Source organism: Rhipicephalus microplus, chromosome 3 (assembly GCF_043290135.1).
Source record: "Rhipicephalus microplus isolate Deutch F79 chromosome 3, USDA_Rmic, whole genome shotgun sequence".
Lineage (NCBI taxonomy): Eukaryota > Metazoa > Arthropoda > Arachnida > Ixodida > Ixodidae > Rhipicephalus > Rhipicephalus microplus.
Genome location: NC_134702.1, coordinates 75,978,760 through 76,006,229, shown reverse-complemented (window position 1 = coordinate 76,006,229; position 27,470 = coordinate 75,978,760). Strand labels below are relative to the sequence as shown.

Below are 27,470 nucleotides of genomic sequence, written 5' to 3'. Positions count from 1 at the left end.
TTGACGTATCCTCAACATCTAGTGGGTGGCTCTTTGGGTCTACAAAGTGTTTCCCCTTTTAATCATGGGAATGCCTTCCACCTCTAACGCCGGAGTTGTTGTAGATGTCTTGACAACAGGTTCATGGATAAGGCACGCTGACGACAGCTCTGCAGGCGTGTGCCGGGTCCTTGAAGGTAGCAGTTGTTCTGCGCAGGCTCCTTTGATGGTCGTTACTTCAGTGAAGGTCCTGATCGATTGCCTTCCACCACGCTCAAGAAAATTTCCCGAGGCTGACTCGACCGGCATCTGTGCTACAAGATTGCTATTCGGCACGTAATGAATAGATGGTGGTGATGGAGACGAAGAGATTATTTTCCTTTTTGCTTCTGCTCTCATCCGTTGTTTTACCGCTTCCCCGTGACTTTGCCGAGCCTTTTGTGAATATTCAATCTTATATTCCGCTCTCACCCTCGCTAGAATAATATGGCGTTCATAAACTTCGGCTTCTTCCATTTCCGCTTTCAAATGATCGATGTCAACTGTGTTTGCAACCTCCTCATCGATTCCTCTGAGAAGCTCGTACTGTTCAGTCAAAGTTAGGTGAAACTTCTTCAACACACATATTGATGGGTAGTTCATATGACAAAGGTGTCCGATATCTGCGATCACCTGCGTGACAGCCTTGCGTGTTTGATTCTGCCTTTCGTAGAGGGCCTCCATGATCCGGTCCAGCGTGGAAAACAGGAGATGTCACTGGCCAGCCGAGTCACGAGGCGAAGTTGGAGTCAACGCGGCATTCATCACAGACGGTACGCACAACGAATATCCGTAAGTTGTCGGGCTGTCGTTCTTCGTGATCTTGCGAATATCGAGCCGTCGTCGTGAAGGGCGAGTCAGGACGGAGCCGAAGTAGACGTGAGGGCTCCCGTCTCGCGAGCCTCCAGACGATGCCTGCACTCATGTCAGTCCATGGGTGCTCCTAGTGGTCTCAGTTGTAACCGGAGTCACGCTCCCAGGTCTCGGCGGTGGTTAGGCCTCGCACATCAGCTTTACCCACGGTGGCTTCACAGAAAGTCCTCGAGGCTACGACGGCGGTCGAAATTCGTAAAGTCCACTCTGCCTCACCTCCCAAGGCCCTTCTTCCTGGGTTGCGGCACCAAAACATTGAGGAAAGGACGAGCCGCCGTGCCCATGGCGAAGCCCACCCGTCGAATTCTTCTTTATTACGAACCCTGGTCTTATCCCCCAAAGATGATAGTGACTATCTTTGTCGTTGACACAATATTTAACAAAGGGTACAGGCGGGTGACGGAAAACCAGGGAATTCGACAGAATTTATCCAGCTTAATATGATACATATCTTATAGAAAATGGTGGTACAAGTGTGGCAGATGGGTCATTATTGTAATTGTATGCTAAGGATAGATCTGCAAATATAGATAGCGAGCTAAAGGCGCTCAAGTCAAAGGCTTTCAGTTGCTGTTCATGCAATCGAACAAACTTTAGATCAGGTGAGGTGAGCTCTTTGGCAAAGAGAGCAAATAATTTGAAATATTTTGGAAGGCCGTAGTCCTTGACACAACTGTCTTTTGGTGGCATTTGCACCTGAGCGTGTCTATGCACTGCTCTACTTTTTAAGTTAAATTCCTGTCTCGACGCCATACTGCAGCAGATCTCAGTAAACACTGAAAGAAAACAAAAAAGCTTGTGGTACAAATCTTTCCTCAAGGCACTGAAACGATCACAGCTACCTGCTTCTAAAAAGAAAGTGTATGTGCTTTCTTTCAATTAACTTTCAGCATTATTCTTACAGTTAATTGGGCATTACTTTAAGCGGACGCATGTTATAACCTGTATCCAAGATAACTATTTACTTGAATCACAACCGCTAATTTTTAGCTATACTTTAAAGCACAATTAGCGAATTATTGCAATGCCAGAAGGAAGTTCTTCATCTAAAATGCTTCTAAGAAAAGAAACAGCGTCAACTTATCTAACGATAACTATTGAGTACACGTGCCAATAAAGCGTTCAAATAGGATCTGAATTGAATACGCAAAGCGCCAAGCTAACGGTAAGTGGTCTATGGAAATAACGAGTTAGCAATAAACAATCACACTTTAGTCTTTGTAAAGGAGTGCCCAATCTAGGCAAAAAATTTACACGAGAGACTATATACTTGTGTAAAAGTAACTCCGCAATGAACACATATAAACTGAAAGGCTGACGGTACACATTCGCAACTTGCGACTGCCAACTTATCATTGTGCCTAAAGTGGAAATTGCACTGCCAAGTGACTCTGCACTTCTGACATTTGAGGTAGTACCCCGAGAAACATTAAAAGGAAAAAAAACTATGGAAGGTAATCACGTCCATTGTGATGAAACTGAATACAATTGCGTATCGTTTAGTGATACGAGGACTGATTGATTGATATGTGAGCTTTAACGTCTTAAAACACCTGATAATTCGTCTATAATAAGTCTATAATTCGTTATAATTCGTTATATAAGTCTTAAAATACCTTATAAAACACTTTATAATTAAAACACCTTATGACACCTCATAACGTTGACAAAATACTTGTGTGATTGGCCCCCTTACGCTGGTTGAATATTGAAGAGGAGTGTAATGAGGAGCGAGACAGCAGGGAACGAAAAAGGGAATTATCTATAACTTCGCTGACATATATGCGGCGGTGGCTCTGCAAAATAGTCTAAGGCGATAACAAAGGCCCGCTTTTCCCAAAAAAGCACTCAATTGGTTCAGCTGCTTTGTGAGCTGACGAGTGATAGGAAAGATGATAGATGAACGTCTGCATGGATAACGACTGATTGTTCAATCTTAGGAACACATGTGAATGTGTTCGCCTTTCAGAGAAATATCGATGGCAGTAGCACAGCAAATGATCATTGTCTTCTTCGGTTCCGCAGTCCTCCCACGTCACACTGTCGGGCCTTACAATTAATGTTGTGCTTGTTTCTATGAAGGTAACCCAAAACGAAAGCCGACAAAGAAGCAGTTTTACGTCCATGAAACCCGGCCGGAAGGTGGAGTTCCACCGTTGGATTTATTAAGTGTGAATACACTTTATAAGCGACCCCAAACCATCCACCGCCGTCGGCGGCGTCCGCAGTCTTCTCTCTATTTTTAAAAGAAAGAGGACTTGGCGGGCCGCAGCGCGACGCTCTACCGAATAAGCCACGGACGCGACGCTGATATCGGTGTCAGTAACGCGCCTTATATCTTCAACGCCGCTGCGCGCGTCCCCCTCCCCCTTCGCTCGCTCCTCCGCTCTCCTCGCTCGCTGCAGCTGCGCGCGCACCCCTCTCTCTCGCACGCCCGCCTTCTCTCTCAGTCTCCCGTCGAGAGCGGGTCGTGCGATGAATGTCCCGTAGGCAACGCTACCATCAACAACGAATGCAGTACAACCGAGTGCCAGCACTGCACCCGTCGTTGGAGGTGACGGTACCGCGGTGGTTTCGCCGACGTTGGAAGAAAAGGCGGCGCTGCGAAGGGCTCGTGAGACCAAACGCAAGCGGGCGAAGCGTGCAGCGGATGCTGAACTGCGTGCTCGCGAGGCCGAGTGCAAGCGGGCGAAGTGTGCAGCGGATGCCGAACTGTGCGCTCGCGAGGCCGAGGACAAGCGGGCGAAGCGTGCAGAGGATGCCGAACTTCGCGCTCGCGAGGCCGATGACAAGCGGGCGAAGCGTGCAGCAGATGGTGAACTGCGCGCTCGCGAGGCCGAGATGAGGCGTCAGCATCGAGCCGCGAACGCGGCCCAAGAAGCGGAACGACAACGCAAGCGTCAGGCGGAGAAGGGCGATGAAGGCCGGCGTCAAGACGCCGCTCGCAATCGTAAACGGAGAGTGGACGTTCCCGCATTCGCCAGTGAGTTAACGTAAACTCCCCCATGTGATCGAATTGCGATTCCCAGGAACCATTACACCATAAAGGCACCATAGTGTGATTAATAAATATAATAGTGCGAATTAATAAATACCCCTCATAGCATCACCCCGTGCATTCACACTTAACCATGTTTACCCTCGGGAAAATGCTTGGGAGTTTTTTAGTGTTGTTTTGCATGTTTTATACTTGGCGTGCTCCTTCTTACTAGACATTACGTACAACACCGTTCACTGTTAAAGGGAGCACTCGAATGCACACCATTAATATTGCTGGCCCTATAACAGTAAGTGGTTATGAAAACAATCTGCATGCACATCACCAGTGTGTCTACAGGAATTCGAACTTTCAAACACCAGAAATCTGATGCATCTCTAAGCTACCGTTCTTCCGTAAGATAGCGAGATATAAACGTGCTGTGCACTCAGGTGTTCCCTTTAACTGTGAACGCTTTTGTGCCAGGTGATGAAGCTAGCTTACAGCATCTGTCCTTGAAAGAGGAATGGGAACGGCGTGTTCTCCTTGATGGGCTCTGCTAGCCGTGTATTCTGTGAAAACGTTGCCACCCATCTGGAAATCACGAAATAGTTACAGAACATTGCCCTCGTGGTGTTTTTTTTTCTTTTTGTCGTCGTGCTGACGCTTCAACATTTTTCTACGTAAACTGCTAGTAACAACTACATTAGATCACTTACTGTATGCACTGTAACGCCATTGTCGAGTCTGCAAATACAGCACAGCTCATTCGCTCACTTTCTACGAGCTGGTGCACTCTAGGTCACTGAGCCGAACCTTGAGTTCTGCCTCTGCGGACTTAGTAACATATGAAGGGGTGGCACTTGTGGCTACGTTTTGCCAAATTGGCGAATTTGAGAGGCCCGTAGCGATTTAATAACATGAATGAAGACATGGCAAATTATTCGCCATTTTCACCAGAGATTTTGACTGTGTTGCATTCAATACTCATTGTTTTTAAAAATAATTGAGGACTACATTCTTTTCTTATTTTTGTCGTAGTTTTAGACACACCAGTAGAAGGTGAACTTTGCGTGCAATTCAGCACGCCTGTCCTGTTTCTCACATGCATTTTCTGAATTTACATAAATTTTGGAGGCACTGGCGCACTGATGTGTCCACCGGCAACCTCCCAGCAAAATTTAGGTCAGCAGATTGCTTCGCGTGCCTTGAAGTGGTGGTATCAATTTTTAGGTGCTTTAAGGAATTTAAGATTCTTTAAAGTTTCGCTTCTAAGGCGGCTAAGTGATAGTTAGGCCACGTGTTCTGACCACAGATCCAACTGTCCTGAATAACTTGTCAACTCCCTCAGTGCGGTAGCAGGGGTGTAGATGAAATTATATATATATATATATATATATATATATATATATATATATATATATATATATATATATATATATATATATATACATATTGGAGGGGTGGAGGGGGGGGCACACTTTATTTTTTGGGGGAGGCCACACCCTTGAAAGGGTGATTTTTTTCAATGTATGCCATGGCGAAAAACATTTCGGAGGAGGGGGTGGGGTGCACGGGTCGGGTTTGCCACATACCTCCTGGATACGCCACTGTGCTATATAGCACTTTCAAATTTGGTATGTTGAGTTCAAATCTGTTAACATATTTATGGGCTCGCTAAGAAGTCGGCTTCTTTAGGCAGCCTTCAGAAACTGCATTTGGGCGAATGTGTAGCGTAAACATAACCACACAGAGAGCGGGGGGCGGGCATCGCTATGGTTACGGAGTTTTTCTGAACTTTTTCTCATTGTTTTGTAATTGGATGTTCACTTATCGGACACATCATTTCACAGCAATGAAATTCTGTAAGTGTGTGGAAAGGCTACGCATGCTATCACTGCATTGTTTCAGCGACTGCATCACCCTGTATTCGCTATGACTGATATGTCAAACACCTTTGTTATAAGGGTATAGTGTTCAAGGACACTGCTCTAGCATGCATGCCCTTTCTCAGCCAGTGGCCCCATGGTGAAGCGGGTGATGTGAGTTCAGGTCCACTGAGCCCTCTCATATAGCGACGAGGGTGATGCGACTGGCATTGAAAACTTTAATATAACTTAAGAGTTATGAATAATACTGTACTTCAGGGGGCTATATGAGCAATCTTAGTCATACTATACTTATATAGATTGGTGACTTCTTGACGAAACTTAAGGAGAGTGGATGACTTTTGCTGGCTTTTCAGTTACCCTTTGGCGAAGTTACTAGACAGCAAGTGGAAACCCTGAACATGAGATGACTCGAGTCGCAATTGGTGTGACCGCTGCACCAACGTAACTAGACACGCCGGTCGAGCGAGTCAGTGTAGGTGGGCACGCGCTTTAGTGCTGCGACAAGCAATTATGATCCATTCGGCACAGCAGAAATCGTTAAACCTATGCAAGGTACAACCATCACAGCATGGAAAATGGATGACACGCACAGACAGTTGCACTCAATGTCGTAGGGGGCATTGCAGCAGCGAGTTCAAACAAGTGTTGGAAAAGAGGCCTGGCATATCGCCTAAAGTAAATATGCAAGTCCCAGTGCTCCTGTACAGTGATCGAGTAGTCCTGAGCGGTTTCAGTCATTTCACTCGTTGACGCACTGTGTGGTTAACAGAGGTATACCGCAAAAGCCTCGGCTTGAATGCTTTGAATTGAAATAAACTTTTTGAAACCTTCAGCAGCCCTTCGCGATGTAAATTCGATACTTCAGCAGCACTTCGCTCGGACACAAGTGCACAAAGAGAGATCAACTTATATGCACCACAGTCCTTTTCATAGAACAGTTTTTAGATTGGGCACATAACGTGTACATATATATTCTCAATAACGGAGCTAATCACAGATAATAGAAGCAGAATGTGCAAAGAAGGCACAAGTTTAGGGGAGTAGGGGCTGTGCCTGGATCCAAAGTGCCGTGGCTAGCAGATTCGTTTTTTTTCTGAAGACAGCAAACGCCAAGTAGCTCGCAAGCCGTAACTGTAGAGGCAACAGCTGATACCTCAGGAAATACCACACAGGTTGTCCAAAAGTTGGGTCTAGCTTAGGTCGGCAAACTCACTCTTCAATTGACTCACTCAGACTGAGATTGAGCTGTCAGTCTGAGTGAGTTTTGGCAGAGTAACGTTTCTGTGAGTGAGCCCGAAGCAGTTTGGAGAAGAAACAATTTCGTGATTTTGAGCCCAAGTTAGTTAATATGTGGTCAAATTGGGCGAATCTGGTGTGAGCCGGCCCCAAGAATAAAGTATGTTTATTGAGCGAGGCTGAGAGCGGTTCATAGTTTTTTCGACCTGCGGGGTTCAGAGACAACGAATTCTCATACATGCCTTCAACGAATTTTCATAAAGCTACAGAATACAATTTTCATTATTGCCAAATAACCAACCATAAATTTAGTCACACATTTACATAGATGATTACGTTGAGCCATAAGTATGCATCCTCTATAATCAGGTGAAAGAAATATAAAGAACTGACAAAAGTTACGTAATACATAGGTTCCAGAAAATTTGTACAATGTGTTGTTACTTCGACTGCAAAGATCAAAACTGTGTTTATATACGTATGTACACATGTCAATCTTCGGGTGGAGAAAAGGAGCAACAGTGAAACCTTTGTAAGAGCTCACACTTCAACGTGTGGAGAAAAATATGTGTAAAAAAATAGCGTAAATCTTTACGTGGATTTGACATAGTGACAAGGCTCTCTTTATCCGTATGTTTCGTACTTGTACATAACAGATGTTCTTTCTGCTGTTGTAGAGATTTAATGATTGCCATTGCAGACATATCTTCATTATACTTTGTTTATATATTGGTCTCATGTCGAAAACCAGTACCACTAATATTGTTAATGTCATTGATAGCGCACTGACCTTGCCAAGTGTTCTCTATAAACACATTCACGCTTGTCGGCATGCGCGGCTCATTAGTAATTGTTCACATTGATGCATTACAGATCAATGCATCTATTTTGCCCTATGTGAACCAACTTGTCATTTTTTCAATTAGAATGCCTTTTGAATAACTATGGTATGGTTCTGTCTGCGTGACCAAATTCATATAATGATTGATGAATGAATGAATCTTTATTTGATAGAAAACGACGACTATGGGGCGGGTTTGAGAATATGGGTAGAAGGGAATGTTAGATACACAGCGTGCGCCTATTAGGGTAACACCAGTTCACGTTCATCTGAATCAGTAGCCGTTCGACGATTCGCTATCACCCGAGTTGGTCGACCTCTTCTAGATGGATATTTGTTTTCTTAAGGGGCTTGCTTGCTAAATTCTGCAAGCTGAAGAATTTCTCGGATATTGAATGAAAAAAGCTGAAGCCATCTGGATCATCAGAGATGATAGATGTAAAAGTGAAACATACACAAGCGTTTATCATTCAACCATACTCCAATCCACAACTACCTCGCAGTGCCCCACCGCAGTGGTCTAGTGGCTATACTCGGCTGCTGACCCACAGGTCGCGGGATCGAATCCCGGCTGCGGCGGCTGCATTTTTCATGGAGGCGGAAATGCTGTAAGCCCGTGTGCTCAGATTTGGGTGCACGTTAAAGAACCCCAGGTGGTCAAAATTTCCTTAGCCCTTCACTACGGCGTGTCTCATAATCATTGGGTGGTTTCGTGATGTTAAATCCCACATATCTATCAATTACCTGCCTCACAGCACAGCCTGAATTAATAAGCGATGAGTACACCGGCAGTGTTCTTGCACCACACAAAATAGAGTTCCGGGCGTAGCTGTATTTTTATCAACCCGGTATGAGGGATTTAGTTATGCTTCTTGGAGACGCGTTACATTGACACGTGGAACACCAGGTTGTTCGCGAATGCACTTCGCATTTTCTGAAATACTGCAGCTATTACCATCAACTGCCCGTTACAGCCACTCTAAACGTTATGAATTAAAGCTCAACGGCAGCGACCATCCACCTCACACAAACCACTTCCTTGCGTATTCGTGCTTTTAACTCACTGTCTGCTCAGATAGCAAAAAAATAAGTGGTACAACCTGTCATCACACATTTTCATCTAACGCCAAGTGCACAGCATGACGAATCTTTCTACGCTATTACTCAGACCACTCATTTGCTTTATTGCTGCCAGGACTGCCAAGGCGCTGCCAAGCAGTCAGTGGGCCTTGATGTCGTCCGAGCACATGGAGTCCAGAAACACCTCAATGTTTCAATTGCTTTCTGTACCGGCAATTTGCAGTTCTTCTTAATAAAGGTACGTGGAGCCCGCTGAAGAGACGTCGACTGAATGCCGCGAGTGCTCATTGTCAAAAATTGAGAATTTCGTGAAAGAAGCAAAATTAGTACTGCTAAACTTGCTCGGTGTTCTCAAAAAAGAACCTGGTGAAAGCACAGTATCAACACTGTTGCAAAAATAGCCGAGCTTCCCACAAAAGCCCGCGAATGCTTTACCTGTCTAAGGGCGCATTCACAATGAGCATTCCGGCTGCAGAAAGTGCGCCGAATTCCATTCGGTGGTGGCGACATCTGCCGAAAAGGCCTTCTCCACGCCGATCGCTCTCGAACCGATTTTTGCGGTGCCTACTGCCGAATCAGTCACTGTGGACCAATAGGAGTGCTAGTGAAAAAATTTGAAAGATGGTGGAATCACTGTCTTTTAGGTACCATGAAGATCTTACGGAAGCATTCGGATGGCTATTGCACTCTAACTACAACCGAATATAATCTTCCACATTTATACTACGTCAAAGTGAAATTAGGGTCAAGAAATAACGAGTGTAAGGCTTAGCAGGTGAAACCCAACTATTGTCATATAAAAGTAAATTTTCAGGCAAACGAGGCACCCTAATAAACCCTAGCCCGACTTTGTAAATATGCCACCGAGATTTAGGAATGTGCCACCATATGCAGCATGGCAACTACTGCATGAAGTACGTTCCACTATTTCTGTGCTCAGTCTAAAAACGAAAGACTATTTTCTGAAGTGAAATTTCATACAGAAGTGTGCAGTTTAGTTTTGTCGTGTGCCCACTAAGACGTTCAGTTATTTTCTACCTTTGAAGGGTTAGTGTCTTTCTGCTTCCGACAGATGCTCGCAAAAAGATAAAAATGATGACTTGACTTTATAGACTGGTGGTTCCGTGCCGCCAAATTCTTTCAAGATCAGTGCCTTTCTTTGTGTACTTCGTTCTGCAGAGCACCAGGTGGGAAACGTGCATATATTTATTAAACCTGTGTTGCGGATTGACAGCAACAATTGGCTTCACCCTCTCCCCCCTTTCTTGCAGCAGAAGCTTGTCTTTTTTGCTAATACCTTGATGGGTTCAGGTGCGTGGAAGGTCTTTTATGGAACCGTAGGGAGACACCTTCCGATGTTTGGTCGGCAGTGGCAATCGAACCCAGTATTGTGCATATTGAAAGCTAATGCTCAACTATATAGCCACCACTACAGTATGCGCGCCTTGGCGTGTGGGTGTGCGCCACAGATGATTCACGTTGTTTATCAACTCAGGAACAGCAATAACGGACGCGGAAAACTTTAACGCAGCAGCGTTAAGAAACCAGTGTCGCTAAATTTGACAATAAAGCATTCGTTGATCCTGGAAGAACGAGATGCAAACACTGCTTATTACACGCCCGTCATCGCACCGAAGCCAGCACTTCGTTTTCACGCAACTGACATCTGTGCTCTGACCTGAGTTCTGACTTTCCATCAAACCATAGGGTACCGTCTAAGTGCTATTGTAGATGACGTAAGCAGTAAGCTCACGATATGCATAATATTTGATTCAGTCAAACTTATTGACCCACCTTACCCAAATCTTACCTGAAATCTTACCAAAAATGTTTCATTTGTGTCGTAGTTACTTTGTTATCGTGCTTACGTTACAGAATCAGGTTTTCTAGGGCGTGTAGGTACTTACTGAAGGACATGATGTTCAATGACAAAACTCGATCACGAGGCTGGCTTTCCTACAGCTTGGCAGTGTGGCAGCATGGGCTAGTTGGTATGGCATGACGATTGTTATAGCGCGATAACAAAACGACGACACAGAGACAAGAAGGACACGAAAGACACGAGCGTTCGTGTCTTTCGTGTCCTTCTTGTCTCTGTGTCGTCGTTTTATTCTCGCTCTATAATTATCGTCATACAGCTTGGTGCTACAGTATCATGTCCTCTGTTTGCTCCAACATGGAATATTTGAAATAAAATAGACAGGAAATAAATGTATTGGGCACCCATCAATTCCTAAAGAAGAAGGAGTGGTCCAAAACTGCATGGCGTAAAACGGACTAGAACACTTATCAATGCTTTCAGTAGATACCACGAAGAACAAAACCCCGATGACCGTCCCGAACAGTGCGCTCTTTCCAAAAACAAATCGCTTGTCTTGCAAGTCTAGTAATCGCCATTACGCCCTTTAGACTAAGCAGAGCCCCGACTAAAGCATGGGAATTTGTTATTTTATAGTAAAATTACTATATCGTGTATTAGAATCGTTTTACACGAATTTCACGAGCTAATTCATACCCAAATGAAATATTCCAATTTATATGAAGCGAATTCAAACTTCACTCCTCAATACTGACGAAACAGGATCATGTAAATTCTAGCTACAATATAGATTTGTGGTATTTATAAAAGAGCAAAACACTGACATAAAGGTGTTTTAGGTGGCCCGACCATATTGCCAGTAGCAAAAAAAGTGTTTCTCTCACTTTCAGTACATGTTCATTTAACTCTTTTAGAAAAAAAAAACTCCTAAAAAATACCGAAGCATTATTACAAGCTTACTGGATGAAGCGGTACGTTGTTTTAGTGTTAGCGAGGTGTTGTCAGAATTAGGGACGCATACTATTTTTACTTTTACTCATGTTTAAATTCATTTACCATGTGCTGCGCCGAGCTTCACTTCAGATAGTACCTCATTCATTGCTCTTAGAGCTTCACATTTTTGCTTCAGGTAATCTAAACCTTTTCGTACGACGACAGTTTTTTGTCTTTGTGGTCTTTTGGTCACTCTTATATCGCTATATGTCAGCAGTGAATTCGTTCTTGGCTTTGCATTTTGTAACTCAAAGGAAAATAAGTGTACTCGAATGAGTTCTCACGCCAGTATTCAATATATAAAAAATTCATGAGGGAGTTCTGGGTGGCACAACAACTCAATTTCATAAAACGTTTGTACAAACGGGAACACTTCAGTAAGCTATCACCTGATTTTTTACAAAATAGCGGTAATGGTTTACACCCGCCACATGTTGAACAGTATAAATAACTAAACGTCAGCGTGGTGCTGTTCTCGTGCCCACTGACGGAAGGTAGGTGGAAGCAGCAGCTTAAATTATTCGCCAGGTGTGATGTCAGTGTTGATTCAGCTCGCCATTGGTAGTCGATAGCAGAAGAAATTTAAGCCGGGAAATGCACATGCCCGGAGTTGATCACGACCGAAATCACTGTAGACACTATCGGCGCAGCAGGTATGATTATCAGGCTGGCAAAGGAATCATTGACCATATAAGAAGGAGTAAAGCCTTCATGTTGAACAGTACAATGTGAAGCGTTGACGTGGTGTGCTGTTCCAGTGTTCACCTTTGAAGGGTCTTTCATGAAATTATGATATGGTGATGTAGAACATTCTTTTAAATGATATGACGAGTACGACATGCCTTGCTATTCAAACACATGGCTGCGCCATAGAAAATGAAAGGATTACCTAAAGACCATGTATCTTGGGTGGTTATTTCACTGCTAATTTGGGCAACGTTTGTTCAATAATACCGATGTTTCAGTGAGGAGTGCTTCAATGTAGATAGAAGCATAGAAACACTGTATTGCCGGCAAAGTAGAATACAATAAGATTCATGGAAAATGCACCAAAACTTTTCACTTTGTCTGCGCTTTTCACCACGTTCAACGTAAACTAGATTGCCTACAGCATGAAATCGTCGTGTAATCAATGTGTTGTTTTACAGGCGAGCACGCCCGAATGCTCTTGTTTTGAGCGTAGAGGCAATGACGTATGAAGATGACAAATATAACATTAACGTAGTACCTTGCAATAAAACGGTAAGTAAGAGGATTGTAAAAGTGTGCGTTCAAATGGATGATATGCAATATTTATCAGCAGGTGACATAAAGATCGCATAGCCAGGCTAGTAACACGGCAATAATAAATAAACTGTTTATAGAATCTTTCGTAGATACATTTATAACTATAGTAAAAACGCATGACACGTATCTCTATGGTGTTGGATCATGTTAGTTGAGTTCAACACAGAGGCATAGGCAGAAATATTTTCGTGGAGGGGCGAGGTGCTTAGTGATTAGGCGTGAGTGCTCGGCAGGCAGATGTGACCGAGTGCCAATTTGTTCCCTGTACTATATTCCAAAAAAAGTTTAGAAGGACAGGGGTAAGTCTCGGGCCTCGTTTGCCACTATACCTACGCACACAGGTCCAATCACGCTACGCCTTTGCCTTTAGTGCGCGAAATTGTGGTGGAGTGCGTAATATAGGATTTGCTGGGCAGAAAGCTGATATTGTTGGGGGGCGTTAGTGATCAAAGACTGTAGGCATAAGAATGCTGACTAATACCTGAAAGAGCGCACAATGACAGAAAAAGAATCAGTGACAAATATTTACTGTTGCCTGTTAAGACAAGAAGAATGCGTGCATATCATTCACGGGCACGTGTAGGCCTTCGTGAGATGTGACTGTTCAGACGTGAAAGGTTTCATTTTTGTGCCGTTTCCTAAGCGTCTGGCCTGCGGATGCACTATCACTACTTTAAACAAGACATGCTTCAAGTGTTAAAAAAAATTTTAATTCATGTGCCTTCCTCATTTTTTCGTGCATTTATATCCTCTAAAGTGTGATGATAGGTTAAAAAGTATGCCTCTAGCTGCCTACCATTTACGTTTACTTAATGTCTTGTGAGCCCATCCGTCTCTCCACCATATCTATAAATGGCTGCACCTAAAGGAAATTTCATAAACCGTGACCTATACGGTGATCAGTGAAGCTGTCGTCGCGCCTTTTTACAATATGGTAGTTCATATTTTAGCAATTACCATTTGATACCCGCTGATTCTTTCCCAGCAGTGCCCCGCAAATCTTCCCTCGTTTATTCGCATCCGCAAAGACAATGTTAATGACATTAAATTCGCACTTTGTAGTCTTTGAGATCAAAATTTAATGCATGAAATACCTTTCGAGAAGGTTACTGCTACTTTCTTCAATGATGCTCGTATTTTAAAAAACCTAGATCTTTCAACGTTCAGTGACAACTGCTACGCGAAAAGAATTTGAACTTAATAGACACGTTATATGTGCGCCATCCTCGCGCTAATTTTGGGCACAGATATACAAGACCCAGATAATATTCAAGGCATGGCACATTGCTAGTTATCTGCATAACTATTTAGCTTCACTGAGTTTTCAGACTCTTTCTGTACGCGTAATCCTCAGGTGCTAGTTTAGCCTCTCTCACAGAGCTTCGATGTCAGCTCGCTTTTTGATAACATTTACTACTTCTTTCTACAGGAAAGGTTGTCGAAAATTTTTAAAGTGGGTACTAATCAACATGTCCACCAAATGGTTTTCACCAATAAGTCGGCCTTTTTATACATGCTTCATAAGCTTATGAATTAAACAATGGCTGCATAGTTAGAAAGAAGCCGTTATTGTTGAGAAATCAGAAATTTGCATTGGTTCTAAGGTTGCTGCAATTCTTATGGATTTAAAAATTGACAAAACTAGAAGACGTTTAGAGAATGCATTAGGTTAAAGTTTCAGCCAGTTTATTTCGTGGCGTGTATGATCACGTAATTTTTATGTGCCAAGAGCCTTGGTAACTCGGACCTTCATATACATGTATATGCTGTCATTGTCGTTGCACAGCTAGGCGCAAAGCAACCAAAATCATTTCTAGCATAACCGTCAAGAGAATAGTCATGTACCACAAAAGAGCGTGAAAGAAAAGGGAAGTTGAGGAAAAGATAAGTAACGGGGATGATAGAGAGAAAGGAAAGAGGGAGGAGAAGGAAAAACGGGAGTAGGCTGGCACCATGTGCTGCCATCTCAAGTCACTGCTTGGCGCCACGCAGAAAACAAATATATAGCGTAGCCATCAATAGGAATGAAAAGAGTAGTTTAAGTAAAATGGAGGGAAAAAAGCAACAAAGAGGATAATTTTGTGAACTCGTCTTTTTTGTAAGAAACAATAATAACAAGAAATAGCAGACAGTAACAAAGAAAACATAAGAGATTCTATTTGCAGTAAGTATGACATGAGTGTGAAAGTAATGTAGAAAGAGTACACTAGTTGCCACTGATAGGAGCCAAATCTGGACGCTTCAAACTACACATCTGATGCTCGAACAATTTAGCTACGGTGGAGGTCATTACTCGTCAGCCTCCCTGAGTACATATGTGCATTTGCCCTAACGAAGAAAAGCTAGTCCTTGAAATTCTCCTTCTTTCCTTCAACCGAATAAAGGGACTCGTTCTGGCGGGTTTAATGTCTTCAGAGAGTATACTAGAGATTATAGGTCAGCTGCTCGCTTATAAAGAAATAATGAGCTGAGAGACACCAGCAGACAGAAAAAAAACACTGATCTGTATGTCCCAGGAATCAGTATAACACGAAAGCGGATCATACCTCGTTGCTGTGATCTAGAGGCTAAGGTACTCAGCTGCTGACCCGAAGATCGCAGGATCGATTCCAAGCTGCGGCGGCTGCATTTTCGATGGAGACGAAGATGCTGTAGGCCCGTGTGCTTAGATTCAAGTGCACATTAAAGGGATACTAAACTTCATTAGCAATTTACGTCAAAGTGAAAGCTCAATGTATGATAACATTTAAATCGACAATATTATCAACAATAGTGCCCTACTTACCGAGAAATATAAAGTAAATGCACAAGTACAAGAGCGCCGCAGTAGGACATTTTTGAAAGGATCCCGATGACATCAAAAGGACAACTTACAATTAGTCACTAGTAATGGATCTAACTGCACTAAATAATGAACTTTCCATACATCAAGAGACGCAATAAATGCTGCTTGTTTGTTTCTGTTTGATTCATAAAAAAAGTAGCGCCAGACATTACTGTCTGGCGCTACTGGAACTATGGTTGATCTCCCTCATCTTCATGCTGTGGCGACGACAAAAATGCATCTTCATCGTACTTCTGTATTTTAGTTGTTGGAGTTCGGTCTTGGGGCGCTCCTTCAGTGTGATTCTGTCAACTAACCCAAGATCTTCGTCCGCTCGCAAATACGGAACAGTACCAAACGCAGCGAATTATGGGCTGCACCTGATGCTGGTGGTGTAGGACCTGTTATTACGATGTACGTGTAAATCTAAAGCACTTTTCCAGCCTCCTTTGACTTCCTGGTATAAATTTATATACATTTTGAGGTCTCTATTCATGCTTTCAGCATGAGATTTAGCCTCAGGATGATAAGGCGCTGGGTGTCAAAGCACGACGTTTCTTTCGCAGACCCACTTGCGTAGCTTCCGACTCCTAAACGCTGGCCCATTGTCGGCAACGATGTCCTTGATGTGTTTGAAAATTTTTCTCTGCAACAGTGCTGTTATGCAATTCGAATCTTTTCTTCCCGTTTTTGCGGCCGCGATGTGCGTGCACTCATCCACCGCGATCAAGAAACCTTGCGATATTTTGATGCCTTCACTCTTTTTCTAACTTCTGCGAAATCAAGATGAACTGCTTCAAATTGGAGAGTCGAATATTTTGACAATACCATTATATTTCCTCGAGGCGTGTATTTTGACTTCACCATTTGGCCCTCATGGCACGTCTGGCGCCACATAATAGACACCATCTGCTTTCATATTTTGCCATAGAAGATTCTGAGTAAGTTTGTCGTATGTCCTACAGAATCCGTCTTGCCCTCCTGAATGTGGACTGCTGTGATACAAGATCAGAACTTGAGGCACTTTTGCTTCAGGCAAATACATCTTCCCAATGCGCAGTTCCATGTCTAGCTGTTATCTCCCACAGGGTCAGCAAGTTGATGTTTCCGTGTGGAACGTCTTGTGACACGTGAAGACGGGACAAGGCATCAGCGTTCTGGTGCTTCTAGCCTGGTCTATGAATTACGTCAAAACTGAATTGGTTGAAGTACTTGAGGGTCATTACAACAGCTAGAGCTTCTTTCTCTGTTGTCGTGTAATTTTCCTGCGTTTTCGTTAACGTGCAGGAATAGTAGCCAATGACCTAAAGCTCTCTTCCGGGTTGCTCATTTTCATCATATTGATGCAGGTTGGCGCCTGCAGCGGAGTAAGGTGCATCTGTATAAAGTTCAAACGGAAGATCAAAGGCGGGCAGTGCTAGCACAAGGTCAGTTGATATGGCTAAGACAAGTTACAGGTAGCTGTTCTAATATTCGTCGGGCCAGACGAAGGGAACGCCTTGTTGAGTCAGTGTGGTCAAACATTTCGTCTTTAGTGCATAGTTTTTTATAAATGCACGGAAATGACCGGCAAGTCCAAAAAACACCCTCAAGCAGTGTATGTGATAAATTTTTTTAAGCTTTTTATTGCGCTGGATGCTCTCTTCCTTAATGCCCTTGACTGATCCATCAAAAACTCTTCCAAGAGATGCCACTTTTCTGCAGAAGAGCTCACTACTCTTTATGTTGATCTTAAGTCAATGGCGCTAAGTGCCTTGAGGACATTTTCTAAGTGCTCTCCATGACCTTCCTGTGCTTTAGTATATAATAATGTCGTCTATGCATACATTACAGAATATACAAAAGTACGTCATTCATCATCTTTTGGAACCATGATCCGGAGCTCTTCCATCTGAAGGGTAGTCTGTTGTATTCGTAGATGTCAAAAGGGGTGACGAATGTAGTAAATTTTTTGTATCTTCTTTCAGTGGCACTTGCCAGTATTCTTTACACAGGTCAATGCGGGAAAACCACTGACGTCATCCGGTTTCTTTAATCTGATTTATTCGTAGCACTGCGTACTGGAAAAGATCGGTTTGCTTATTAATGAGCCTATATTCTGTCCACAGGTGAAACGAACTATCTTCTTTCGGAATAATTGTATGGGTGAAGCAAAATATGAAGTTGAAGGCTTGATGATTCCCGCCTCTAGCATTCATTCCTTGAAGCTCCTTTTTTAACCAGACTTTCTTGTACCTCAGTGGCTCCTGTGGTTTCTGGGTATGCACCAACACGCAAAAGCTCGGGAAAAATCAATGGTACACCTTCTCTAGTTGCCGGCCTATGGAAAGCGTTATGGGCGATATTTTCTTTAGCGCACTCCTTTCAGATTGAATCTTCGTCAATCCAAAAATGTGTCAATCTTCATGCGTTTCATTATACGACTTGATAAGAGGTTGTCGAAATTGACTTCGAGCACTACTAGCGCTTAAAGTTCGAACTTCTCGCCTTCAAACTCCAGACATACTTCGGCCCATCTGTGGTACTCTCGACAAGAACCATCATAGCTGCACACATGAATGGGGTTCCCAGGTACATTGTCTCTAGAATTCACTATGTTCTCGGTAAATAAACTAACAGAGGCCCCAATGTCAAATAAAACTAACCATTTGCGACTAATCACTAGCACCTGGACACCCAGAATTCCTGTCTTCATAAGAAAGATTGCTTATTCGACAGTGTGAGGTTCTTTAGTTTTGTCCTGACACTGTGAACTCAATAGCATGCTGATGTACAGTCTAGGTTCAATGTTAGCGTCTAGAGTGGTTACAGATGGGGGTGAGTTCTTGCCACAGTAATTACCTCTACTGACTTTAGCCTGTTCATCAGGTGGCTTGTATTCAGACGCTGTGATATATTTCAGTGATGAGAGTAGCTCGTCCATAGAAGTGAGTGATCTCACCGACATCTCTTGTTCATAGTACTTTGTCATGTAATGTATGACTGGAGCCACGAGAGAGGAGTCCACCAATGATGAGTGAGCAGTACGAAGTAAGCGTCACTTTTCGAGAGCGTAATTCCTGATATTTGTTTATCTCTGTCCGTAAGTAATATTATTATCCCAAAGCTCTACAGGGTGTGCCTCAAAAGCACTTGCAAAGCGTTTCCTCCACGAGGCCCAAGAAGTGTTTCCATATGAAGTTCTTTGTAGTTGAAACGTCTTCTGAACGTTCCCAGAGAGAAAAGGTCTCATGTTACGTACGTGGTGTTCATCGCTCTTCCACTTGTTCTTTTTTTTTGGTGCATGCAAACTTGTGGAAATCGAGCCACGCATCAGCGCCTCAACTGCCGTCAACCATGTCTGGTCAAAGTTCTTTCTTGTTTATTACATTTGCAACTGACACAAGAAGTTCTAAAAGCTGCTGCTGTTGTGCCATATATAGCTTCTGTAGTTCAAGTATAGCGTTAAGGGCACTTTCACTGCTAGTATCAGAGAGACTTCTTGGTGTTCGCAATGTACGTCCTGAAGGAGCTGTTGCCGAATGAGACAACAAATACTCTAGAGTCGTGTTCACAGACACGCTATCTTGAGCGACGAGGTCATCCACAGTAGCTCCGGCGATATGGGCGATCACCTCCAGAAGGCTCGGAGTTGTAGTGGCTTCCTGCTGCTCCACCTACGTCTGGTCCTCTGCTTGGAAGCTCAGGATGGAAGCTCTTGACGACGATCGAAGTTGATCTTCGTTTGCAGGCTCCTGACCTCGACTGCGCCAATGTAAGGCTCCTGACCTCGACTGCGCCAATGTAACTTTTTCATGCAGACTCTACGACGGCATTGGTTTGTGATGATGATGATGATCCTTGATAGTCTGGCGCACACCCACAAAGGGGGATCGGCCAAGAACCGGGCGGCAGGATCTTAACTAAAAGGCTAATTGTTTTTCAAACAAAACGTAATTTTGGGCTGAAAAAAATATAGACAGAAAAGCCGAAAATCGAAAAAGGAGTATATCTGAGCAGGGAGCGATGCAGGCTATCAGATGTGATTTGAGACAGAGGTAATAGTGGGTCTAAAATAATATATATATATATATATATATATATATATATATATATATTTATGCGCAGATTAACATGGCAATCGCTTTGTTTCAATTATGTATTCAAATACCGCAGAGCAGACGTCCCTGTGGCTATAATCGAATTTAATGCTGCCAAACGACAAAAATACTCCACATTCAATTCTAATCCCAATTTTTTAAGTAGAGCTACCAGGTATCTTTTCCGCTGATGAGAATATCGGCGACAAAACAAAACGAAGTGATCAATCGTTTCCATTTCTTCGCAAGTGTGACATAAAGGTGACGCCTTCAGACGAACTTTATGCAAATATTAATTCAGTTGTGGAATTCTGCAACGCAATCTTGTAAAAGTAACTGCCAAGTGCCATGTTGCACACCACTGTCTATTCCAGCGGCATCTTAGATGTGCGAAATCTCGATAATTATCCAATGAGTAGCAGTCGTATTCATGCAGACAGAGGTTTCTAAACCTTATTGCTGTGCGCATAAGCCGTATCAGGCAAAATCGGGATAAGGGGACCGCTAAGAGATACTGTGGCTAGTGCATCCGCCATCTCATTGAGATATATGCCACCATGGCCTGGTACCCATAAGAGCTGCAGTTTTTTCAGGTTTGTCGGTACGAGTTGTCGAAACATGTGCATAAGTGTTAAGTTGGCACCTGAAGACAGAGCAGCACATACTGAAAAAGAATCTGTAATTACAACTGCTTCCTATTCGCCCAAAGGAAGTTTCCGTAGTGCGAGTACAATAGCGAATAATTCTGGTATAAATATTGGTGTGTAATCTGAGAGTTTAACCGAAAGGGTGCACGTTAAAGAACCCCAGGTGGTCAAAATTTCCGGAGCCCTCCACTGCGGCGTCTCTCATAATCATATCGTGGTTTTGGGACGTTAAACCCCACAAATCAATCAAATCAATCAGAGTTTAACCGAAAAGGACCAGTCAAGGAAACGTGAGAAGATACCTGCCCCAGCCTTTTCATTTGATACGGATGCATCAGTCGCAATTATGTTGTTCATGTTCACATGTGCCAAGTAATCCTGCAGCCGATCATTTAAATATTGAAATGGCATTTTCTTTGCGTTAGAGGGATAAATCTTCTCAAATTCTATCTTAAGATCTAAATTAACGTTTCTTGTTGAGAAAATATGTTAGATTTTCACGTTCAGTGGTTCTAGCAGCGCTTGAACGAACAAGATCTGTGGGCAGTGGAATCGTGACCACCAAGTTTCAAAAAAACAAGCTTGATTCTTTAATAAAAGCATAAAACGATGCTCTCTGGGGCACAGTGTATAGTTTTAAAAATGTTTGAATAGTAAGCATTTTGAATCTATTCACCAATGACGGTAGACGCGCTTCCATGTATAGCACATTGTTAGCAACAAACTTGGGTAGTCCAAGGCATAGTCGTAAAGCCTCCCTTTCTAATAGTATTAGCGGTCTCATTTTATATGTCGCACTGCCCGAAAATAAGACACAGCCGAATTCCATGATAAGACGAATGTACATTTTATAGACCATTACCGATGTATTTCTTCGCAACCCCCTTTTTATGTTGCTGAGCTTGCGTAACCACCCCATGGCTCGTGTTGCTTTGGACGCAATGTGATCGATGTGACTTTTCCAATTTAACGAGCTGTTATATATGATGCCTAAGTATTTGAGTGAATCCACCTGGAGAATCTGCTCTGTGCCATACATCAAGGAGATGTTGACAGGATCCCTGAACGAGAACGCTAGAAGCGCGCTTTTGTTTACGTTTAGAGACATTCCAATTTTTTCAAGTCATTCCTCTATCATGTTTAGGTAATTCTGTAATGTATGGTAAAGTGATTGCAGATCACTGTTTGTCGCAAAGAAAGCAATGTCATCAGCATACACATATAAATGAATATTGCTATGTGTTGGAATCGAACTGAGGAACATGTTAAACAGCACCGGTGAGAGCACTGCCCCCTGTGGTACGCCACGGTATTGTCGATATCTGTTAGAAAAACAACCCCTTTGAAAGCAATAAAACTCTCTCTCCCTTAAAACCTCTGCTACCCATGCTGTCATGTAGTTTGGTAAGTGTTACATTTCCATCTGCTCTATTAGTATTTTATGCTCCACTTTGTCATACGCTTTGGCCAAATACAGAGTAACTAATGCACAATACTCTCTTCTACGCCTAGCCAACTGTATACGGCTCTCCAAATCCGCGTGCGCACACCATATGGAGCATCCCGATATAAAGCCAATTTGACTGGGGTTCATAATTGATTTCTACTCAATGTATTCTATTACACGTGCATTCAAAACTCTTTCAGTTAGTTTAACCAAATTAGATGTAAGAGCAATTGGCCTCACATTGTCAAGTGTATACCCAAGTCGCTGTTTTTTAAGTATCGGAATTATTTTGGAAAGTTTCCAATCTGCCGGTATCCAAGAATTTTTCAAAGAGTAATTAACCATATTACAAAGTTCATGTGGGGAAATGTCATATAGTACTTTTATCATTGCTGAGGTTACTCCATCTGGTCCAGGTGCTGTAGGAGGTAAGTGCCTCACTACACCCGCTAGTTCCGCTAATGTCACCTCAATGAACTCCTCCCCTGCAATCGGCTTTACTATGTGTTTTGGCATTGTTGATCTGAATCTTTCTTTTAATCCTTTAGCAACATTTTCAAATATTTTAGTGAGTTCGCTAGGCGAAAGAATTAAAGAAATATTATTGTCTGCTGGTGGTATCATTTTTCTGGAACGCAAAAATCTAAAAAGCGCTTTTCTGTTGTATGGTTTTGAAAGATAGCTAAATTTGTTAGTGTCATAGTCATCTTTTGCTTTGCGTACTATACGTTTAAAATCTGCTGCCACGTATTTATAGTCCCACCAGTTTTTTGGGCATTGGTTGTGGATAAGTTGCTTCCACGCCGCTTTTCGTTTTCTATACCCCCTCATACAATCAGCGTTCCACCATGGGCTAAACGACCCGCCTGTGTCTGAAGTTATTGAAAAAGTTGACTTTTTTATTGCTCTTCTCAATACCGCACACAGACTCATAGCCCGAATGTCTTCCTGCATGTCCTTGCGAAGAACAAAAGTAGACTTTAAGTCTTTTTGTAAACGCTCATAATTTACAAACGAGCCAATTTTACCAGTAAAAATATTCAGGGAAAGTTAATATCGAAGCTAATAGGAAGGTTGTCACTGTTTGTTGCGCAATCTAATGTTCTCCACGACGAAATGTTTAGTGAGGAGCTGGAAAAGGTCAGATCTATCGCCGACTTTGATTGTCTCCTAATAAACGTAACAGTGTGGAAATATACACAAGATAAGTTATTATCAACAGTCCATTCCCACAAGCGCCTTCCATTTACATCAGTCTTGAAACCCCAAGACACGTGGTGTGAATTAAAGTCACCAGCTAATATTACATCCGTCCTGCAGGAAGCTAACATTGCATCTAAGCATCTTGTGTCCTGTACTCCTACCGGAAAGTATGCGTTAACAAAAGAAAAAGAGGAACAGCCTGGCAGAGTGATGCCTAATACCATAGTTTCATAGTTAGAATCCATGCACAGGTAGTTAATCTTCGCTCTATGACTAAATTTAGTTGATATAAAAATAGCAAGTCCACCACCTCTGCTAGGTCTGTCTGAACAAAATAAGCGATAATTTTTTAGGTAAAATTTTTGTCCATTTGTAAGCCAAGTTTCTTGTAAAGTAATAATATCTGGGGAAATTTGCGAAGAAATACACAATAAATCTGTGGTAGCCGACCCTATTGATCGACAATTCCACTGTAATACTTTTAAGGAGCCTATTTTGACTCAATAAACCCGCCGCAGAGACTGCTTGATCCAAAAGATCTTTCTTCAAAAAGTCTTTTTTGAAGAAGTTCTCCAAAATGTCTTTCTTTGACAGGAACTTTTTAGATTTTGATTTCTGTGAAGACTTTTTCGATAGGGGAGATCTGGCACACTTCAAGAAATTATGAGATTCCGCATCCATATCTGTGAATTCATCAGTGTCATCTGATACGGGTTCTGGATCTGCCCGCAGTATCTTACTGGAGGGTCCTGCTTTTGGACTTTCTGTCCTGGCACACTCTGAAGCCTCCAAATCCTGTGAAGTCTGATTTTTCGTAGACACTGAAGCAATGATTTGGGTCAACTGAGATGTTAACAATTCAGCCACGACTCCAATAATACTGCTGCAAAGACGCTCCATCGCCTTTTCCGTTGCCTTCTCTATAGCCTCTGCTATATATTTTGCTAACGATGCATCCATAGCAGTGGTATGTCGTGCTGTTACGCTTGCGTAACCTTTCGAGCGTTCTTGTAATTCAGTCACAGCTTCCCTCCGGTAGCAACGCCTGCGTTCCACAATTTCCAGCATCTTAATTTCTCGTTCTTTCGCCTCACAATCTAAAGAGTCTGGAGGATGCGAGTCATGACATAAACAGCACTTCTCTTCCGTCGAGTTGCACTTACGGCTGTCGTGATTTTCTCCGCATAGTCGATATCTGGCAGTTGATCTGCACCCTTTCACGCTGTGGCCATATCTCCAACAATTCAAGCACTGCAGTAGCTTAGGGGATCGAGGATCTACCTTATAGATAAGAGGCCAAGCTTTGATTTCAGATGGTCTTATCGTTCCCGCAAAGGTTACTATCACCGATTCAGTAGGTGATTTTTTTATTGTCAACCAGACGCGTGCACCTGCATACTGACACTGCACCTGCTACTGAAAATAACTCAAGAATTTCTGCAGGGGTCAGGCTCATATCTACATCGCGGACTATGCTTTTCGATCATGCAAGATGCGCTGGAATAAATGGGCTCACCCGCTGCGTTGCAAATTCGGAACAATTGAGAAGCTCTCGGACGCACTCCTGATCGGTAGAGCAGCACAAAATACCACCACGACCGAAATGCCGGACCTCAGTGATCTTTTGAAAGTGTGTTGTGGCTTTCCGAAGCTCCATTTGAATCATCTTCGGGTTCTTCATAGCTATCATACCTCCATTGGTCGGTACCAGAGCAACGGGGACGTTGGTAACCCCACTGCAAAGAAAAGAATCAATCGGCCAATCCTTGGCCGGTATAGATGCTAGCCAAGGAGAAGGCCCTTGGCAAGGCGAAGAAACCGACATCTAAATAGCCCGAGTCACTTCAACTCAGAAAATCATATGGCACAAACCAGGAACAACTGCCAAAAAAGCACTAAAACCACAAAAAAGCAAACGTTAAATTGAAGTGCGATCCCGCCGCCCGTCGTTCAAGCCGTTCCAACCCGTGAGCAGCAGCGCAGAACAGGATCAGCAGCGGAGAACAGGAAGCGCAGAGATTCCGGCAAACGGCGAGTGTGCCACGTTCAGCGCGACAATCGTGCCACGTTGTCCCCATTCCTCTCTGGCCTCGTCTTCTTTCTCCTCTGGTTTCCCCTTGCTGGCGCTAGCGATGTGGATCGCTACCTATAAAAAATTGAGCCTTTTAAAATTGAAGAAAATTGCCTTATAGAGTGCGGATAAATCCAAGCACTGTCTCAGTTCACAATCTGACTGTCTGTATTGTCAGAAGATGCGAAAATTGATTGTGCCGTTGGCGGAAGTGCTGCCACGTCGGCGCGATCTCAAGGTATGCAAAAATCATCACCACCCGATGAGGTGATGATGATTTCGTCATGTGACTCATGAAGTCACATGACGACAACCTGTGACGTAACTGTGGTGTCACTTTGATGTTGCATAACAGGACGTCACGTGAATAAGTTACCGCACGACACTGTCGCTTGGTTAAAGGATGACCGATTAAGGAGGCAATATCGAAGACAATCAAGGTGCAGAAAATCCACTATGCTACCGTTACACCAGGTGGTGCAAAACCACATTAGGTGCAGAAAGCTATCGTGGGACACCGGAAGAGGATCCCTACACCAACTGAGAAAAAAATACACCTCTCGCTTACAGGTCACGTCCTGTAAATGCATGGTGGACATTGGATTTTCACAGCAACTTGTGCAGAGCTTCAGATGTTGCAAGCATTTCCCAAATGCTAGTGAGACAGCAAACAAATTATTATCATCAAAAAAGCTAAGAAAACTTCGCGATTTTTACCAAGAAGTGCGAAAGAAGCTTTGATTCTTTGTATTTTATCATTCCTTCTCATACTTTTGATTATAATAAAAAGCCGCTAACAAAAAGTTAGTAGATACTATCCCTAATATATGCTGTCTATAAATATATTACCTAAGTTCACCGAAAACATGCGCAACTATGACCACAAGCAACTATTCACTTTAATATTGTCTCCAATAGCTTGAATGCACATTCACAATTGCAGGTTAATACTACTTCAACACTCAGCTACTTAAATGTATCGACAAACGCACTGTTGCTTACCGTAAAGATCACAAATATATATATATATATATATATATATATATATATATATATATATATATATATATATATATATATATATATATATATATATTGGAAGACTGCAAATCAGTACAAAGGTGCCACAGGTGGCTGGAAAACTCTAGAAGTTACTCGGCGAAAGCACAAGCCCAAAAGGCTCTTATTATAAGCGCAATGGACAACTTTGGTTGGACCGAAGCCACTTGATATTTCACATTACCAAGCTCTTTAATTTGAAATATGCTGGTATAGATGCTACTACAGGTGGTGGAAGTGTGAGTGTTCTTGTCAGATTGCTTAAGTAGTTCTGTTGTATCAAATATGTAAAGAGTCCACAAATAGACGTTTTACGTTTAGAACAATCACTTAGCACATGCAGCTATTGTAGCCCTAACTTTTTTTAAGTGATCGCGCTTGGCTTATGCAGTGGATTAGTTGATTAGTTTAAACATGATAAGGCAAGTAAAACAGTTCGTCGGTACTCCGCAACATCACCTAAATTATATCTAAATTGAGCTTTCGCTTTTTTTGGAAAGAAACACGCAAAAGCGCTTTACGCAGACTACTTTTGAACCTATTATGCAATGTTGTTTTTAATCAACGCATTTGCAGTGCACTTCAGATGGAGACGATTGCCCTCCAAGCTGTTTTTGTGGCCTGCTCGGGTACAACACTACAGGTTGGTGCTATATGATTACGGGCAACTTTCCTGAGTATGAACCTTAAAGAGGCAAGCTACGTATTGTATGAATAACACAGGTGGACAAGATTTCTGCAGAACTTCGTTTACTTGGGCAAAACTAAATAAAATCGTTACCTACCGACGTCAGTGACATTTATTTCAATGGAGCGAGTGAACAGGAAAACATGACGGGAGACAAGACAAATGCTTACTGACCGCACAAAAGCTTTTGTTCGCAGAGTACGATTGCATCCCAATGTGTACGCACGTCTGGCAAGGGTTCAAAGTACACAAAATTTAAAATTGGAGTTTAATACAAGAAAAACACATTATGACTGGTGCAAGTCACAGACTCAACATATGAAAAATACCCCCGGAGTTTCTTTGGAAGCAAGTTTACTTATGTAATTGAATAACATCTGAGAGTCACGATGATACTTAGTTAAGCTTGGCAGACAAAAAATTGATTTACGTAGAA

The 27,470-nt window shown here is 42.8% G+C and overlaps 1 protein-coding gene across 1 annotated transcript; it reads left to right on the top strand.

Moving 5' to 3' along the window:
- The first annotated feature begins 695 nt into the window (after positions 1–695).
- LOC142803794 (evasin-3-like) lies at positions 696–27,134 on the top strand. The gene is made up of 3 exons (XM_075889838.1): positions 696–810; positions 12,878–12,971; positions 26,923–27,134. Exons 1-3 carry the CDS (start codon positions 701–703, stop codon positions 27,034–27,036), a joined length of 318 nt encoding a protein of 105 aa, XP_075745953.1. The 5' UTR covers positions 696–700; the 3' UTR covers positions 27,037–27,134.
- Positions 27,135–27,470: the final 336 nt, after the last annotated feature.

Excerpts from the sequence above, each read along its gene's own strand:
- LOC142803794 (XM_075889838.1), top strand. The coding sequence starts at position 701 with ATGATCCGGTCCAGCGTGGAAAACAGGAGATGTCACTGGCCAGCCGAG. Across the intron at positions 811-12,877 it reads GGTACGCACAACGAATATCC|GCGAGCACGCCCGAATGCTC; the intron begins GTAAGTTGTCGG and ends GTTGTTTTACAG. Across the intron at positions 12,972-26,922 it reads TAGTACCTTGCAATAAAACG|TGCACTTCAGATGGAGACGA; the intron begins GTAAGTAAGAGG and ends ACGCATTTGCAG.